This window comes from Mus caroli, chromosome 9 (assembly GCF_900094665.2).
Source record: "Mus caroli chromosome 9, CAROLI_EIJ_v1.1, whole genome shotgun sequence".
Lineage (NCBI taxonomy): Eukaryota > Metazoa > Chordata > Mammalia > Rodentia > Muridae > Mus > Mus caroli.
Window position 1 is genome coordinate 28023505 of NC_034578.1, and position 16445 is coordinate 28039949.

Genomic DNA, 16445 nt, shown 5'->3' on the forward strand with positions numbered 1-16445 from the left:
TTTTGAGACAGGGTTTCTCTGTGTAGCCCTGGCTGTCCTGGAACTCACTTTGTAGACCACGCTGGCCTCGAACTCAGAAATCCGCCTGACTCTGCCTCCCGAGTGCTGGGATTAAAGGCGTGCACCACCACGCCCGGCTGGAAGCTCTTCTAAAGGACTGAGTTTGCTTCTTAGCACCAGAGACTTGAGCTCCGAGGGATCCTTTACCTCTCTGGCCTCCTAGGTCACTGGCATACACGTGGAGCACACTCACAGGAACATGTGCATATGAGTAAAAATAGGATTTGTAAAGACATCACCCAAGGTTACCAAGTTGGTCTTTTGGAAACATACAAAAGAGAATCTTTTAGTTCACCTTTGGGCTCAAGTTTGTAGGCTTTGGAAAGTTGTTTTATTTTTTTCCCCACACTGGAAACAGAATGATGCAGCATATTCCATACTGGGGTGGTAAGCTGAATATGACTGCAAAATGCACAGCTCATCACACTTGGAGATTCAAGTATTGCTAGGGAAAGCCCAGACCCTTTAACTGTATAGTCCTTAACAATCACAGGTTTTACACTACTTGGTTTTTTATTATTTAGGTGGCAGGGCAGAAGGAACCCTCCGCTCAGCTAAAAGTGAAGAGTCCCTTACTTCTCTCCATGCAGTTGATGGTAAGACTAAAGTGTCCTCAGATGGATTACATAAAAACACACATATGCAGCAATGTTATGAATATATACTTTAGCAAGAAGGCTGGGAAATATCACTTCCAGTACTATTGGCATTAAGTATGGTTCAGTTAAAACTCATGGATATTTTAATATGGTGTGGTATTTTGGCAACAAATGCTGTTTATGTAAAATGGCTGAAATGTTTCAAAGCAAACATTTATATTTGTCAGTGCTTAAAAGTGAGTGTCACTGTTTCCTTTAGATTTGGTAACTGGAGCAGCTTTGAGACTCATTTGTTAATGATGGGTGGTCTTCAAGGGTCATTAGTAGTTGGACCTGGCACCTTAAAGTGAGTCTGCCTCCAAAGGACCAACATCACCTGGCAGATACTGGAGGGAGGTGTGGTTACAGCATAAGTTAAAATTCAGAATCAGACTTTATGAAAGCAAGTGTTGTGCTAAGCTGTGCCACTTGGATTTGCTTGGAAAGTGAAAAGCCTGTTTTCATTGGAAAAAAATGGAAGGATTTTAAGTGTGTGAATGGAGTGCTTTATTAAATGTGTGTAAATACTTTTTAATTAGGAAGAAGTATCATTTCTTCTTGTCTGGGTACCACAAGGATATTTCCCCATAATAAACAACCTTTTGTTACTACTTGATACCCAAGGTGCTATTTTCAGTGATGACTTCTACCTTGCAAGTCAAATATGAGACCAGTGATAAAATAAGACACAAAGGAAGTAGGAACATTTGCCCAAAATCATAGCAGTTGTCATTGTTGAGTTTGGCATACAATCCAAGAGTCTCTTGCCATTTTCTTACTCAGGCTGTGGATCAGCTGTAGTGCATGTGCTTTTTAATTAGTGTTTTATTTAGAAGTTCTCTTGACACAAGTGTAACTGATGTTTGTACACCCAGAGACAGTTCATGGGACGAGAGATTGGAGTTGCATGATTCCTGCTGTACTAGATAGGTGGCTGGCGGTGGTGCTGCGTCCTGTGACAGCCATGCTCTGACATTGCTGTCCATTTTTACCAGGTGATTCCAAGTTGTTCCGACCTAGAAGACCCAGATCCAGCAGCGATGCGCTCTCTGCCTCTTTCAATGGCGACGTGCTGGGGAACCGGTGCAACTCCTATGACAATCTGCCCCACGACAACGAGAGTGAAGAAGAAGTGGGGCTGCTCCACATTCCAGCTCTTGTGTCTCCTCATTCGGCTGAGGATGTTGACTTGAGTCCACCAGACATCGGAGTGGCCAGTCTGGACTTCGATCCCATGTCATTTCAATGTAGTCCTCCGAAAGCTGAGTCAGAGTGTCTGGAGAGTGGTGCTTCCTTTCTGGATTCATTAGGGTATACCAGGGATAAACTGAGTCCCAGTAAGAAGGATGCAGAAGCAGGTGGTAGCCAGTCACAGACTCCAGGAAGCACCGCAAGTTCCGAACCTGTATCTCCAGTCCAGGAGAAACTGAGTCCGTTTTTCACCCTGGACTTGAGCCCCACTGATGACAAGTCTTCTAAGCCATCTTCATTTACAGAAAAGGTTGTTTATGCTTTCTCTCCGAAGATTGGGCGGAAGCTAAGCAAATCTCCTTCCATGAACATATCTGAGCCTATTTCAGTGACTCTCCCACCTCGGGTATCAGAAGTCATCGGTACTGTCTCCAATACTGTAGCTCAGAATGCATCACCTACATCTTGGGACAAAAGTGTGGAAGAAAGAGATGTCATAAATAGATCCCCCACCCAGCTACAGCTAGGAAAGATGAAAGCAGGTGAGAGAGAGGCACAGGAGACCTGTGAACCAGAAGCACAGCCCCTGGAACAGGGGGCAGCTGAAGAAGTAGAGTTGCCAGGGACAGAGGAGCGGCCTGTCCTGAGCAGTCAGAGCAAGGCTGTACCTTCTGGACAGAGTCAGACAGGTACTGTTTGTTCTCCTCCGTTCCTTCTCTAAGTTAAAAGGGGTCTTCCATCCTGTGTGCCATCTGTGCCTTTTAAGAGAGCCTTCTCCACAGCTAGGCTAGAATCAAAGAATGTTTTTCTGAATGGTGCTGAGGGCTCAAAGCCCTAAACTAAAATGAAGCAAACAAAACTCCCCAAAGGGCCCATGGTCCTGCTGCGAACCTTCACAAAGGACCCCTTAACTCTCTGGACAGGCAGGATTCATGGATAATTTTTGCACAACTGTGTAGCTCTTGATTCTGTTTTCTCTTCTAATGCATATTCTATTCTAGCCTTACAAGTTGACAAGCCAGTGTAGCAGTATCATCACAGCCTAAGCACTGGAAGCTTGTGCTCTAAGTGACCTTTTCTAAGTCAGTGGAGGCCTGCTTCCCTCCACCCTTTGTAGCAGTTCAAGAGGACTGGCAGCCTTTAACACTGTGGTAGTTTCCCTTTTCAACCAGATGTGGTTTCAGCAGCATTTGCATGTGGGATAGAAGATCATGGATTGCCATTTTGAAATATGGAAGGCATATTTTTATGTTTTTAGTGATCACACGGGGAGTGTTTGGCTTTCCGTGTAGGGTAACATAAGCTACCTTTTCATTCTAATTTTTTTTCCCAATTTCCCACTAGGAGCAGTTACCCATGACCCCCCTCAGGATCCCGTTCCTGTCAGTTCAGTCTCTCTTATCCCACCACCACCGCCTCCGAAAAATGTCGCCCGAATGTTGGCACTAGCGTTAGCTGAGTCTGCACAGCAAGCCTCAAGTCAGACACTGAAGAGACCAGGGGCTTCCCAGGCTGGGTGCACTAGTTATGGAGACACGGCAGTCGTTCCATCTGAAGAGAAGCTGCCTAGTTCCTACTCTAGCCTTACTCTAGATAAAACCTGTTTCCAAACCGACCGGCCAGCAGAGCAGTGCCACCCGCAGATCAATGGACTCGGAAACTGTAACCAGCCCCTCCCTGAGACAGCAGCTATGGGAGGTCCCAGCCAGTCCAACACAACTGACTCTGGGGAGCAACTCCAGCAAGTAGACTTAATAGGGAATTCGCTACATCGAAACCATTTATGTGGGGATCCAGAAAAGGCTAGAAGCACTTCAGCTCCCTTAACAGACTCAGAGAAGTCTGATGGTCATGGAAGTTTCCCTGAAGACCACGCTGGGAAGAGCAGCGTGTCCACTGTCTCCTTTTTGGAGCAGGACCAGTCTCCACTCCATTTCTCATGTGGAGATCAGCCCCTCTCTTATCTTGGTACCAGTATGGATAAACCCCATCATTCCTCAGAGCTTACAGACAAATCTCCCATGCCTTCTACTTTGCCTAGGGACAAAGCCCACCACCCTCTCTCTGGGTCCCCTGAAGAGAATTCCAGCCCAGCCACCATGGCTTACATGATGGCAACTCCAGCAAGAGCGGAACCGAGCAACAGTGAGGCCAGCAGGGTCCTGGCTGAGCAGCCCCCAGCTGCTGATTTTGTGGCTGCCACCCTTCAGCGCACGCACAGAACTAATCGGCCCCTCCCTCCACCTCCTTCCCAGAGGCCTGCAGAGCAGCCACCAGTTGTGGGGCAGGTACAAGAAGCACCAAGTATAGGATTAAATAATTCCCATAAGGTAAGCTAGAGAGGAATCGGTGAAGTAGTATACTTTTCCCAAAGGTATGTCATTTGGTAGGATGTATTATCTTTTAGTCAGATGCGTTTCAGTCAGGTGGCAGGTTTCCATGGAATCTGCCATTTGAAGCAGGCGATCTCTGCCTGTGCCTGGCTATTGGCTCTGTGTAAAAACAGCGCAGCCCCTGGTGACTGCAACTTAACTATCCTTGCTGCTTCTCCTCCTTCCTGAAGCACGGAGCTCTTTCACGGGGAGACACTGACAGCATGAGGCAGAGGGAGCCCAGGGCTGCAGAAGTTACTGTCTTTTCCAGCTACCTCACTGTTGAGGTGACTGAGAGTGAGTCATGTGACCACCCTGGGACTACCCGACCTTTGATGTCTGTATAGAAAGTACTTCATCTCCAGGGCTTTCAGAGGTATAAGGAGTGATGATATCTGGAGTTCTTGTTATTTCCCTGTTGTGAGGGGAAGTGCTAGATACAGAGTGCCAGAAGGTTTTCCTAATTCCTACAGGTTTTGTGGTAACCTTAACCAAAAGGAGTTAAAATTCTGGTCCTTCCTGGAGGGTACTATCTGTAGAACTTACCTCTCAGGGACAACATATTTTACCTGTGGGCCCACCGACAGGATGGACAAAACGCAGAGGCAGTAAGCCCTCACATGCTGCCACTGCAGACAAGTCACTTTGAAACTCTTCCCTGTATCTGGAAGTTTAAAACTGCTTGCTACATGGAACTGAGTCACTCTGAAACTCCTGCCAGCTGATAAAATCAGCTGCTTTCATTAAATAAAATCTTCTTGGTGCTGAGACCAATAGGTAGGATGTTTATTTTTTAGGCCCAGCACTGTTTTTTGCCTAATCCTGTCATTGATTCTGCACATTAAGATACCATTGTAGGCAGTCTCTCCTCACATTTCAACCCTAGCAGGAGTTAGCAAACACTACACATGTCTCCATAGGTAATAGCATACTGTGTAGACACCCCCATACTTTTTGGGGGGGGGGGGGGGGCTATGGGTCAGGTTCAGTGTAACTGAAGAGCTTGGGCAAAGTTCGAGCTGTCACCCAAATAGCCTGGGTTTGCCCCTTATAAATGTATTAGCATTTAGCTTTGAGGGGTGGGTGTTAAACATCAGACTCTTAACATCGCTGTCTTCCCACAGGTCCAGGGAGCGGCTCCAGCTCCAGAGAGGCCACCTGAGTCTCGAGCCATGGGTGATCCCGTACCCATCTTCGTCAGTGATGGCAGTGCTGCTGCCCAGTGTCCCATGGCTGCCTCTGCTCCTCAACCGGGACTGCCTGAGAAGGTTCGGGAAAGCAGCAGGGCTCCACCACTCCACCTGCGTGCTGAGTCTTTTCCTGGCCATTCCTGTGGCTTTGCTGCCCCAGTTCCCCCAACACGGACAATGGAGAGCAAGATGGCTGCTGCCTTGCACTCCAGCGCTGCAGACGCCACCAGCAGTTCAAATTACCACTCCTTTGTCCCTTCGTCAGCCTCAGTAGATGATGTGATGCCCATGCCACTCCCCGTCTCACAGCCTAAGCATGCTTCTCAGAAGATAGCCTATTCCTCCTTTGCTAGGCCTGATGTCACCACAGAGTCCTTTGGTCCAGAAAACTGTTTGCATTTCAATATGACTCCAAACTGCCAGTTTCGCCCCCAGAGTGTTCCTCCACACCACAATAAGTTGGAGCCACATCAGGTATATGGTGCCCGGTCAGAGCCACCAGCCTCCATGGGTCCTCGTTATAACACCTATGTGGCGCCGGGAAGAAACCTGTCTGGACACCACTCCAAGCCCTGTAGCCGGGTTGAGTATGTCTCTTCTCTGGGCTCCTCGGTTAGGAATCCTTGTTGCCCTGAAGACATTCTACCTTACCCTACCATCCGGAGGGTACAGTCCCTCCATGCACCCCCACCTTCCATGATCCGCTCTGTTCCCATTTCACGGACAGAAGTTCCCCCAGATGATGAACCAGCCTACTGCCCAAGACCAGTCTACCAGTATAAGCCATACCAGTCCTCCCAGGCCCGCTCAGACTATCACGTGACTCAGCTTCAGCCTTACTTTGAGAATGGACGGGTCCATTACCGCTATAGTCCATACTCCAGCTCCTCCAGCTCCTATTACAGTCCTGAGGGGGCCTTGTGTGATGTCGATGCCTATGGCACAGTCCAGCTGCGGCCCCTCCACCGCCTGTCCAATCGGGACTTTGCTTTCTACAATCCAAGGCTACAAGGAAAGAACATGTACAACTATGCTGGTTTGCCTCCACGCCCACGGGCCAATGCAACTGGCTATTTCTCTGGTAATGACCACAATGTAGTCACTATGCCCCCCACTGCTGACGGAAAGCACACCTACACCTCATGGGACCTTGAGGACATGGAAAAATACCGCATGCAGTCCATCCGCCGAGAGAGCCGAGCACGGCAGAAGGTAAAAGGGCCTATCATGTCGCAGTATGACAACATGACGCCAGCTGTGCAAGACGACTTGGGAGGGATCTATGTCATCCATCTGCGCAGCAAATCAGATCCTGGGAAAACTGGACTTCTCTCTGTGGCAGAGGGGAAAGAGGGACGGCACCCAGCCAAGGCTGTCAGTCCTGAGGGGGACGAGCGTTTCTACAGGAAGCACCCAGAGTCCGAATTTGACAGAGCCCACCATCACGGAGGGTACGGCAGCACACAGGCAGAAAAGCCATCCCTCCCGCAGAAGCAAAGCAGCCTTAGGAACAGAAAGCTTCACGATATGGGTTGTAGCCTCCCAGAGCACAGGGCGCATCAGGAAGCAAGCCATAGGCAATTATGTGAATCAAAAAATGGACCACCTTATCCCCAGGGAGCTGGCCAGTTAGACTATGGGTCCAAAGGGATGCCAGACACTTCTGAGCCAAGCAACTACCATAACTCTGGGAAATACATGACATCAGGGCAGGAGTCTCTAAGACTGAACCACAAGGAAGTGAGGCTTCCCAAAGATCTGGACAGACCTCGAGCCAGGCAGCCACCTGCCCCTGAGAAACACTCCAGAGACTGCTACAAGGAGGAGGAACACTTCTCTCAGTCTATGGTCCCACCTCCCAAACCAGAGAGGAGTCACAGCCTAAAACTCCATCATACCCAGAACCTGGAGAGGGACCCCAGCGTGCTATACCAGTATCAGACACACAGCAAGCGCCAGAGCAGCATGACTGTCGTGTCCCAGTATGATAACCTGGAGGATTACCACTCCCTGCCCCAGCACCAGCGAGGAGGCTTTGGAGGGGCGGGCATGGGGGCCTACGTGCCCTCTGGCTTTGTCCATCCACAGAGCAGGACATACGCCACAGCATTGGGTCAGGGGGCCTTCCTGCCCACAGAGTTGTCCTTGCCACATCCTGACACACAGATCCATGCAGAATGAGCCCCGGGAGCAATAGAGTTGAAGCAGCCTCTGCTGGACAGTGGACTGTTCTATTTTTTTTCCAATAACCAAAAAGATTTAAGAAAAAAAAAAGCTACAAACCCCTTGGCCACATGAAAGAAATATAATAAAAGTAAATCACCACCTTCCCTCCCACTCATTACCGCCTCATCCATCACAGGCTGTGCTGTTTGTCCTTACAGAGATCCGGATGGTTGTAAAGTGCTGTGCTGAAAGCCTAGTAAAGACGTTCTCGCCAGCCGGCCGCAGACCCTACTTGCTCTATAGGGCTGATCTCTAGGACCCCAAGGACTGCCGTTAACCCACTGAATTTAACTCTGCCCTTCCTTCTTAGCACTTGCAACCTAGCTCAGAGCAGTTTGCCTCTATTTCCTGGTGGGCTTCCGCATTTCTTGTTGTGTTCCCACTCCCCTGTCCAGGGCCATCTACCCTGCCCAGGTGGACTCTCCACTCTTTTCTGCTTTCATTATCCCTGTCCACAAAGGAGCCTAGTATTCTAAATTAGAGAGGAGAAAAACTCCCTGATCCTTGAGCTACGTCACTTAGACAGCTAGTGGATTAAAAGGTAAAGGAATTAGGATTTTCAGCATATTTAGTGCCACATCACTCTAAGTAGCAGGTCCAATGTGAGCCATATTCCGCACTGTCAATAATTGTTCTCTTTACAGGGTGGGAGCTCCTAAGGAGCTTTCTTTGAAAGATGAAGTTCATATGTATTGTCAGTGAACTCTGCTAACATAGAGCATCAGTAGTGCTACCAGCCTGCGTGGCCCACAACAAGATCAGCACACTTTAGTGCCAGTAAACAGTCATCCACAGTGTTCTCCTTAAGAGAGGACCATCATGGTCTAGCTGCAGAAATCAATTTTCTTAGGGATAGAAATGTACACACTATTATGTTTCTGACCTAGAGTACAGATCCCCTGGGAATTTGTAAGATCCCTAGAAGTTGTCTGTTAGGCAACTGTACATTGTTCGTTGTTCCTCAGTACACAGTCCGTCTCATCCACTGGCATTCTGGGAGTCACGTGATTTGGCTCCCCTCATTGTGTGGTCACAGGCTTGCTGCATTTGTCACCGACACCAGCATTTCAGAATGGTTCTTTCTAACTCTCTAGACATGTTAAACATGTGAATACCCAGGACTTTGTTTTGGAAGTTGCATTCCGTATTGGGTTTGGGATGTGGCACCTCTCTGGCCCAGCTTCCCTCTGGTTTTCTTGGCCCATCTCACCCTAGACAGTGGAGACTGGTAAGGCAGTCCTGTGTTTAGATCGAGTTAGATTGGCATTTCATTCCATAAATCATGATGATACTTGAGTTTTGTACATTTGTATCTTTTAAGTACTCTGTAGGAGACACAGGAGATTGCATTCCATTTACTGGATGGTTGCTGCTCTGGCTTTTTAGGATTAGATTATCTTTTATTTAGAGCAAAGGAAGAAATCTTTCAAGAGGCTAACGTCCTGCTGCTGTGACTGCTGTGAATTTGTGAAAGATTAGGTTTATGGCAGTCTTTGTAATTAAATCATAGAGTTACGTTTTAAGGCTATATATTTAGAATTAAAGTTTTAAGAACACGTTCATATTTGGAGATAGTCTACAAGGTTTTCTTTATTTCCCAGATTGACCAGAGAGTTACAATGAAGTCCAAAGCAGATATCTGGAAGCACCAATACATGCAAAGGTCTGTGAGAACTTGGGCATCTGCATTAAAAGTGCAGACCTGACTATCAGAGTGTCCAGAACCCTGATGGGTGCCTCCACCTGGCATACAGATGTGTAGATGTGTTGGCAGACACCTTTTTTTATTTTTTGTAGCCTTAGTCATCTTTTTTTGTCAAGGAGGCAACTCATTGGCCTCTTGAAGACCACACCAGCCCTGAACACTATCCTTAGCAGCACAGATGGAGGGATAGAGGCCAGTGCCACAGTTAGTGAAACAAGTCGCTTCCGTAACGTCAGGCCTTGCCTGAAGAGAAGTGCTACAAGGTCCAGGCCAATTTTGATATTTGTGGATTAGTTTGTCACACGTAGTGTTTGCTCCTGAAACTAAAGTCTCTTTTATAAATACTAAGGTTGATTCCTTAGAACAACTTCTTTATTAATAACATCCTTTGGGTTCCGAAATGTCAGAAAAAATATTTTAAAGATAGAATCATAATTCAGATTATTGGTATAATTATGAAAACAAACTTTAGATAAAGTCTAAAGTGATTTACTGTATGTAGCACCAGCCTTAACTTTGGATTCAGCTATTGAACAGCTTTGCCCACATGTTTCTCTAATTCTGTGGGGGCAGAAATCGGATGGCAAATCACTGTGAGCCAGGTTACCTCAGTGTCGTCCGCCTCGTGTGTGACCTCACAAACACAGGAACTGAATGTTATTTTCAAGTGTTGGCATGGAGCGTTATGGTCATGGAAGTGGAACTGCCTTACACATTAAACATAATCTCACCCCACTAGAACTTTTTCAGCCATGTCTCCAGATTTTAGCTTTTGGGCGAAATTCCACGGTTTGGTTAGATTGAAGTAGATGTTCCTAGATAGCAGTCTAGGAGCTCAGCTAGAAGCTCCAGGGGCATCCATCATGTTCTTACTATTACTAATAAATCTAATCTGAGCCTTATTTCTTACTGAGTTCAGTTTCTTTTAAAACATACATTTATGTATTTTAAATGCTGTTTGGAGAAGTCCCTGAGACAGTCCCAAGGGCAGGGCCTGCACATTTCTTACAATGGTAAAACAGTTTTTAAAATGTAGGATCAGGTTTTAAAAAAAAAAAAAAATCCCAAGACTAATTCTGTGCAGAGGAGGGACGTGGAAGGTGAGCAGAGACAGGAGAGCCGGTTGTCAGTTTGGAAGCAGCAGTGAATTCAGAGAAGGATCCTGTAAAGTCTGTTTCTCTGTTCCAGCCCTATTGGTTACCCATGCAGTGTGATGGCAAAGTGTCACCTGAGCAGAGAGTGCAAGAAAGTCATAAAGAAAGCTGAAGTATGTCAGAAAGTTACTTCCAAATGGTTAGAGGCATGTGATCGTCAGTACTGTGTGTTACGGAAATGTCAAGAATGAAGTATTTTAATGTATGCAAGATAATGTTGGTGTGCACAGAGGGTCTTTTCCTTATCTGATTAGTACTGTTAATGTTCAGAGATTTTAAAAAAAATGATTGTTTTTACAGTTTAGATTCTGAGATAGCGAAACCTGATTTTCAACCATGCCCTGCATGAGAGACGCATCCTAGGAAGTCTTAGATCATACCTTTGAGTTCTTTAATTTATAGAGTGTTTTTTATGTTTTAATATTTTTGTGAATTGGTGTAAATTGTTAATGCATATAAGCTTGTGTATTTTTGTAAATAGTTTTGTGATTTACTTCTTGCCCCTTGTGTAAATATTTACAGTCTCATTTCTTCCAAACTTATTTGAAACTGAGTTGTGGGTTTGGGGTTTTGTTTGTTTCCTTGTTTGTTTGGCTGGGGTGGGTGGGTGGGGGAAAAGGGATTTTTGTACTTGAGATGGAGATATCTTGTGGTTTAAAGCAAATGTCCCACTGAAAGCAATTCCAATATCAACAGAATTATTTCAGGCTAAAGCAGACTTTGTGTATGTGTCTCCTTTTTGACGTAGTATGGATTAAGATGAAGTAGATGGGAGTAGTGATGGAGTGTTTGGACTGGGTGTTCATATCACACGGCCTGTTAGGTCATACCGTGTGTCCACTGAGCTATGGTGGGCTATCTGGCTACATTCCTCTCAGCTCACACACTGATCTTTAGAGCATAGGCCTTCTGTCTGTTCTGGAACATCTAAGCAGACAGTGTCCTAGGGCTTCTCTAAAGGATCTGCTATCTTTTGCTGCCTGATACCCAGAATGCAGTCCTCAGGAAACTCAACTGGCTTCAAAGAATCCTCCAAGGGGGGGGGGGGGNGGAATGAAAAACACATGCCTTCAGATACTTATAACACATCTCAGACATCCTGTTTTCAGAGTGAAGTAGCCAGAAAATAACCAACCTTCTAGACTCAGTTCCCTGTGGCAAAGCTGGGCGTGGCACACCCAGTGCAAGCAGAGTTTCGGTGAAGTGGCTTGCTGTAGATGTGAGTCATGCAGTTGTCTGGCAGGCCAGTGCCATTTCACTGTCAGCAAGAGTTGGGGGAAAGGGGACCTTAATAACTAACTCCCAGAGATGAGTCTTCTCCTGTGGGCTGTAAGTTCAAAATCTTTTTTTTTTTTTTTGGTTTTTCGAGACAGGGTTTTTCTGTATAGCCCTGNCTGTCCTGGAACTCACTTTGTAGACCAGGCTGGCCTCGAACTCAGAAATCCGCCTGCCTCTGCCTCCCGAGTGCTGGGATTAAAGGCGTGGGCCACCACGCCCGGCTTCAAAATCATTTTTGAGAGCCTGGTGGAGCTCTGTCCCTTCTGCCCAGCACTGAGGAGTTTCCTATGTGGTCTGGGTGCCCCTGGCAATCCACTCATGCTGTGTATGCTGGAACAACCCCGCTCCAAACGAAGCAGACCTGAGTAGTGTTTCCATGGAAAAAGGTCAACAGAGATGACAGAAAGACAGGCTGGATGCTCACACTGCATGTTCTTGGTGTCTGTCATTCCAATTATGTTATTACCAAGTTTCCTTGATACTGATGAAAATGCAGGACTTACCTCACCAAAATGTGTGTCTGTCGGGACTTGATGGTAAATTGCAGTGTCAGTGTTTGAAATTGTAGTCATTTGTGTTGCTCTATAAAAAGGTAGCTTACTGTACTGCTAATTACTCACTGCAGAGGAACCCAGTGTATGTGCAAGCACCAAGATTAAGACCCTCGGTCATACATTTCCAGGTTGTGAGAACATACCTCCTAAAAAGAACAAGACTTAATTTTTCTATTTTAAAAATCATTGCTTCATATTCTCTCTCTGTCTCTCTCTGTTCTTCTCTGTCTCTGTCTCTGTCTCTCTCTCTCTCTCTGTGTGTGTGTGCGTGCGCGTGTGCGTGAGGAGGTCAGTTCTTTGCTTCAGTCTTGGGAATTCCAGGGATCAAGCTTGTCAGGCCTGACAGCAAACTCAGCCTGCTAAGACATCTGAGCAGCCCTATATTAAATATTTAAAAATATTTCCAGAGCATATTTTAAACTGCAAACTATGATGCTGGTATACTTTGAAACAAATTATTCCACTATGACGCAGTGGTAAGTTTGGGATCCCTTAAGACAGTGGGGATCTGAAATGTCCTGATGTTTGTAAAGGCAAAGGTTTTAGTTGCCGGCTGCGGCGCTTCACTATTGAGTGGTGGTGAGTGAAGTCTTGAAGAGATGGGGCCAAGTGGGATGATGTTTGGAATGTGAGGGTGCCATGTGGTTGGACATTCTGCATTGCCCCTGTTCATGGATAAAAAAATCCTAGATAGTGACTAGAGGTGGGCTAAGCGAACAGGCAAAACTCTGATGTTCATGGACCGTACAGCCCGACTAAACAGTTGAGTTCCAGGTTCAGTGAGAATGTCTCAAAACGTGGAGAGTGACCCAAGAAAGCACCTATCACTGACCTCTGACTTACACACATGCCCACATACATCCTAGTCCATAGAGAACATTTGACACCCACATGTAAGAACAAGGATTTTGCAGATTCATTCAACTAATGTTTTTATACTCATCAATTAAAAGAAAAAGCCTGGAGTTTCTCAGCTAGTAGTTCCCAAAATGTCTGACCCATAATAATCACCTAGAAAGCTAGAGTGACTAGCGGTGTGACCACATAGGTCTGGAGTCAGCCTCAGGAACCTAGAGTGTTGGTGGCCTTTCAGTGGGGTTCTGGGGCCAAGGCTGAGTGCTGATGAAGGCAGCCTAGTTCATAGGTTGACTCTCATTACAGGAACTTGGGTCTAGTTCATTTAACGGTATCACTTCTTGGCTTACACCTTGGTTTCCCATCGCTTTAGGAATACTGAGTGCTAGAGTTTAGACTTAAGATGTTCTCTAAAGGCCCACATGTACTTGGGCTCCAGCCTACTTTCTTATTAGTCAGTGGTGGGACCTTTAAGAAATGGGCCTTTATGGAAGGAAGTTCACTAGGAATGTTTGAGAAGAGTATTCGGATACCTGCTCTTCTTTTTGCTACCTGGCCACCAGTGAGCCTAACAGATTTCTTCACCCACACAATCCCATCGTGATGTACTATGGTGCTACAGCCCCATGTCTAGATGGGAATAGTAATGTGTAGTAGCTACCAACAGTTTCGGTAAGGACTGAGTTACACATGCCTTCTTAAAAGGCATAGTGGGAGAGCAAGTGACAAACGGGCCAGAGTTCACCAAAACTGAAATGCCACACAGCCACTAAAAGGAGGGGCATCCTATGCTAACAGTTGCTTGTGAAGCTTTAATTCATTTCAGTTGTACTCATTTACAGTTTATTTTGTGTCAGTCATAAAAAAGAAACTGCTGTGCTGGGGGGTAAGCTCAATGGCTGCACAAACCCGAGGCCCTCAGTCTGCATCCCCAGCATCCGTGTAAAATGCTGTGCATGCAGGGAGTTCCTGTAATCCTCACGGAGGGAAGAGACAGGGAGATTAACAGAGGCATTGCCCCGTTAACCAGTCTAACCAAAATTGTAAGCTCCAGGACCGGTGGGAGATCCTGTCTCAGAAAACAAGGCGGAGAGTGATCGGAGAGTGATAGATCAATCTAATGTTAGTTTCTGGCCTCCACATACACCCACATAGACAGGCATATATGCGTACACACACACACACACACACACACACACACACACACACACACACACACAAGATGCAATTCAAAAGGAAGAGCCAAGTGGTGGTCTAATCCTGTAATTCAAGTGCTTGAGAAGCAGAATCAGGTAAATCTCTCTGAGTCTAAGGCCAGGTTGGTCTACAGAGTAAGCATTAGGCCCAGCAGAACTATATAATAAGACCCTGTCTATAAGTAAGTAAGTAAGTAAGTAAAATTATTGCTGTTATTTTTGCATGGCTAATAAACTTTTTAAGAAAGGGGTTCTGGTGTTAGATGTCAAGGCATAATTTAGTAAAGATGAGACATCACATTGAGTCTCTGAACAATATAATTGCGTACTATAAGGTCTTAATAAATGCCGAAAATACTTCTTTTTTTAAAAAAAATTTCCAGTGAAACCTTTATTTCCTTATTGATCATGCGACTCTTGAACAGTGTCCACATTCTGTGTCAGAGCTGTGTTTTCTGTATCTGATAACGGTCCCAGGGACCTCAGAGCCATGACTTTCTTTTTTTCCTGCAGGCATCTGTGTGGTTATACTCCATTTTTGGATCCATTGCTCATAGGTTCACCACTCATAACACAAGACAGAATGAGTCTGTGGATTGCTGGACAAAAAAATGCTAGGGAGAAATGTGTGTGTGTAAACATGCTAGAAAGAGATGGCTCTGCCTTCCTCTCCATACTGAGTTAATAAAACTTGGTGAATGATTAGCATGTTTCCCATTATCCTTAGATGTGCATATATTCTTCCAGATTTTACAAGAGTTAATAACATAAGTGCTTGCCCAAAGAACAGTATGCACTAATCGTGTTAAAAGTGCTAATAGCACTAACAGCTTATTGATCAATTTTGTGAGCTAGAATTCTTCAGCACTATGAACACAAAGGAGCTGAGACCAGATAGTGTAAATAATATACCTGAACTCAATTTACTGACATTCAATGGGAGTCAACCCTAGGTTTTTGAGTCCAGGGCCTGCAGTTTTTATCTATCTCACTTCTGGCCCAATGTGTGTCTTCAAACACCAGGAAACCATGATACAGGAGCGCCTGGGTGACTGATGCTACTGGTAACTGCAGGGAGTACTATCCCTACCCCTGAGTTGACATAAACTAGGTTTTTGCTATAAGTAATGGCATCAAAATCTTAGTGTCTTTAACACACATGCACTCATACACGAGAGTGTGTGCACATGTATGCACACACCCAGAGGCTTCTTTTTTGCTGTGGATGCCAGTGACTGGGTAAAAGTTCCCCTGCAGGCCCTAACCCCTTATATCTGCTTTCATCCTTGGAATCATAATTCCTGAGCCAGGGTGTAAGGAGCTGAATGTGGAAGAACATGGTGTGAGTCATTGAAATGAAAATCGCAGAATGGGAAAAGTGCTTGCCATGCAAGTGCGAGAATTTACTCCTGAATACTTAGAACTCATACAGCACATCTGTAACTCCAGAACTTCTAAGGCAAGATTAACTCAGATAGGAGGATATCCAGAAGGCCATGGGCCAGCTAGCCTGGTATATGCAAGAGCGAATAACAGAGACCATGTCCTAAACTAGGTGGAAGTCAACGATCAGCACCCAACATTGTCCTCTGACTTTCATAAGCATGTTGTGCTAGACATGTGACCACACATATGCACAAATGCATCCCAGAAGCAAAGTAAGGTGAGCCATTCTTGTTCCCATTCGTTGGGAATGTACCCTGGGAAGGTCACTAGATCGTGTGAGCTTGGCACAACACATGGTTCTGTCACCTCTCATCCCATTCCACTCGACTCATCCTCCCACTGAATTCTGGAACTGGAAACACAACATCATGCAGAACACTGTTTTGACATCCTGCTAGCAGAGAGCAGTGATTAAAACCCAAGACAGCCTACAGGAGTAATAAGGCTTTGAGAAAGAAAAAAATGAGGCAGAATAGGTTAGAGATAGCAATGTATTCACCAGTGTTGTTGCTCTTGGTGGTTCCCTCCCCCTCCCCCTCCCCCTCCCCTTCCCCCCTTTCTTTCCCTCCCCCTTCCCTTC

General features: G+C 45.9%; 1 protein-coding gene across 5 annotated transcripts in view; it reads left to right on the plus strand.

Moving 5' to 3' along the window:
- The window catches only part of Arhgap32 (Rho GTPase activating protein 32), a 223456-nt gene extending 213009 nt beyond the window's left edge, over positions 1 to 10447 (plus strand). For 4 of the 5 annotated variants that reach the window (XM_029481740.1, XM_021171547.2, XM_029481741.1 and 1 more), the window contains 4 exons: positions 585 to 656; positions 1694 to 2578; positions 3234 to 4219; positions 5386 to 10447. In XM_029481740.1, the coding sequence (XP_029337600.1) occupies positions 585 to 656; positions 1694 to 2578; positions 3234 to 4219; positions 5386 to 7632 (4190 nt within the window). In that variant the 3' untranslated portion in view covers positions 7633 to 10447. The remainder of the gene's footprint in view (positions 1 to 584; positions 657 to 1693; positions 2579 to 3233; positions 4220 to 5385) is intronic. The other variant, XM_029481739.1, reaches the window with a different exon arrangement.
- Positions 10448 to 16445: the final 5998 nt, after the last annotated feature.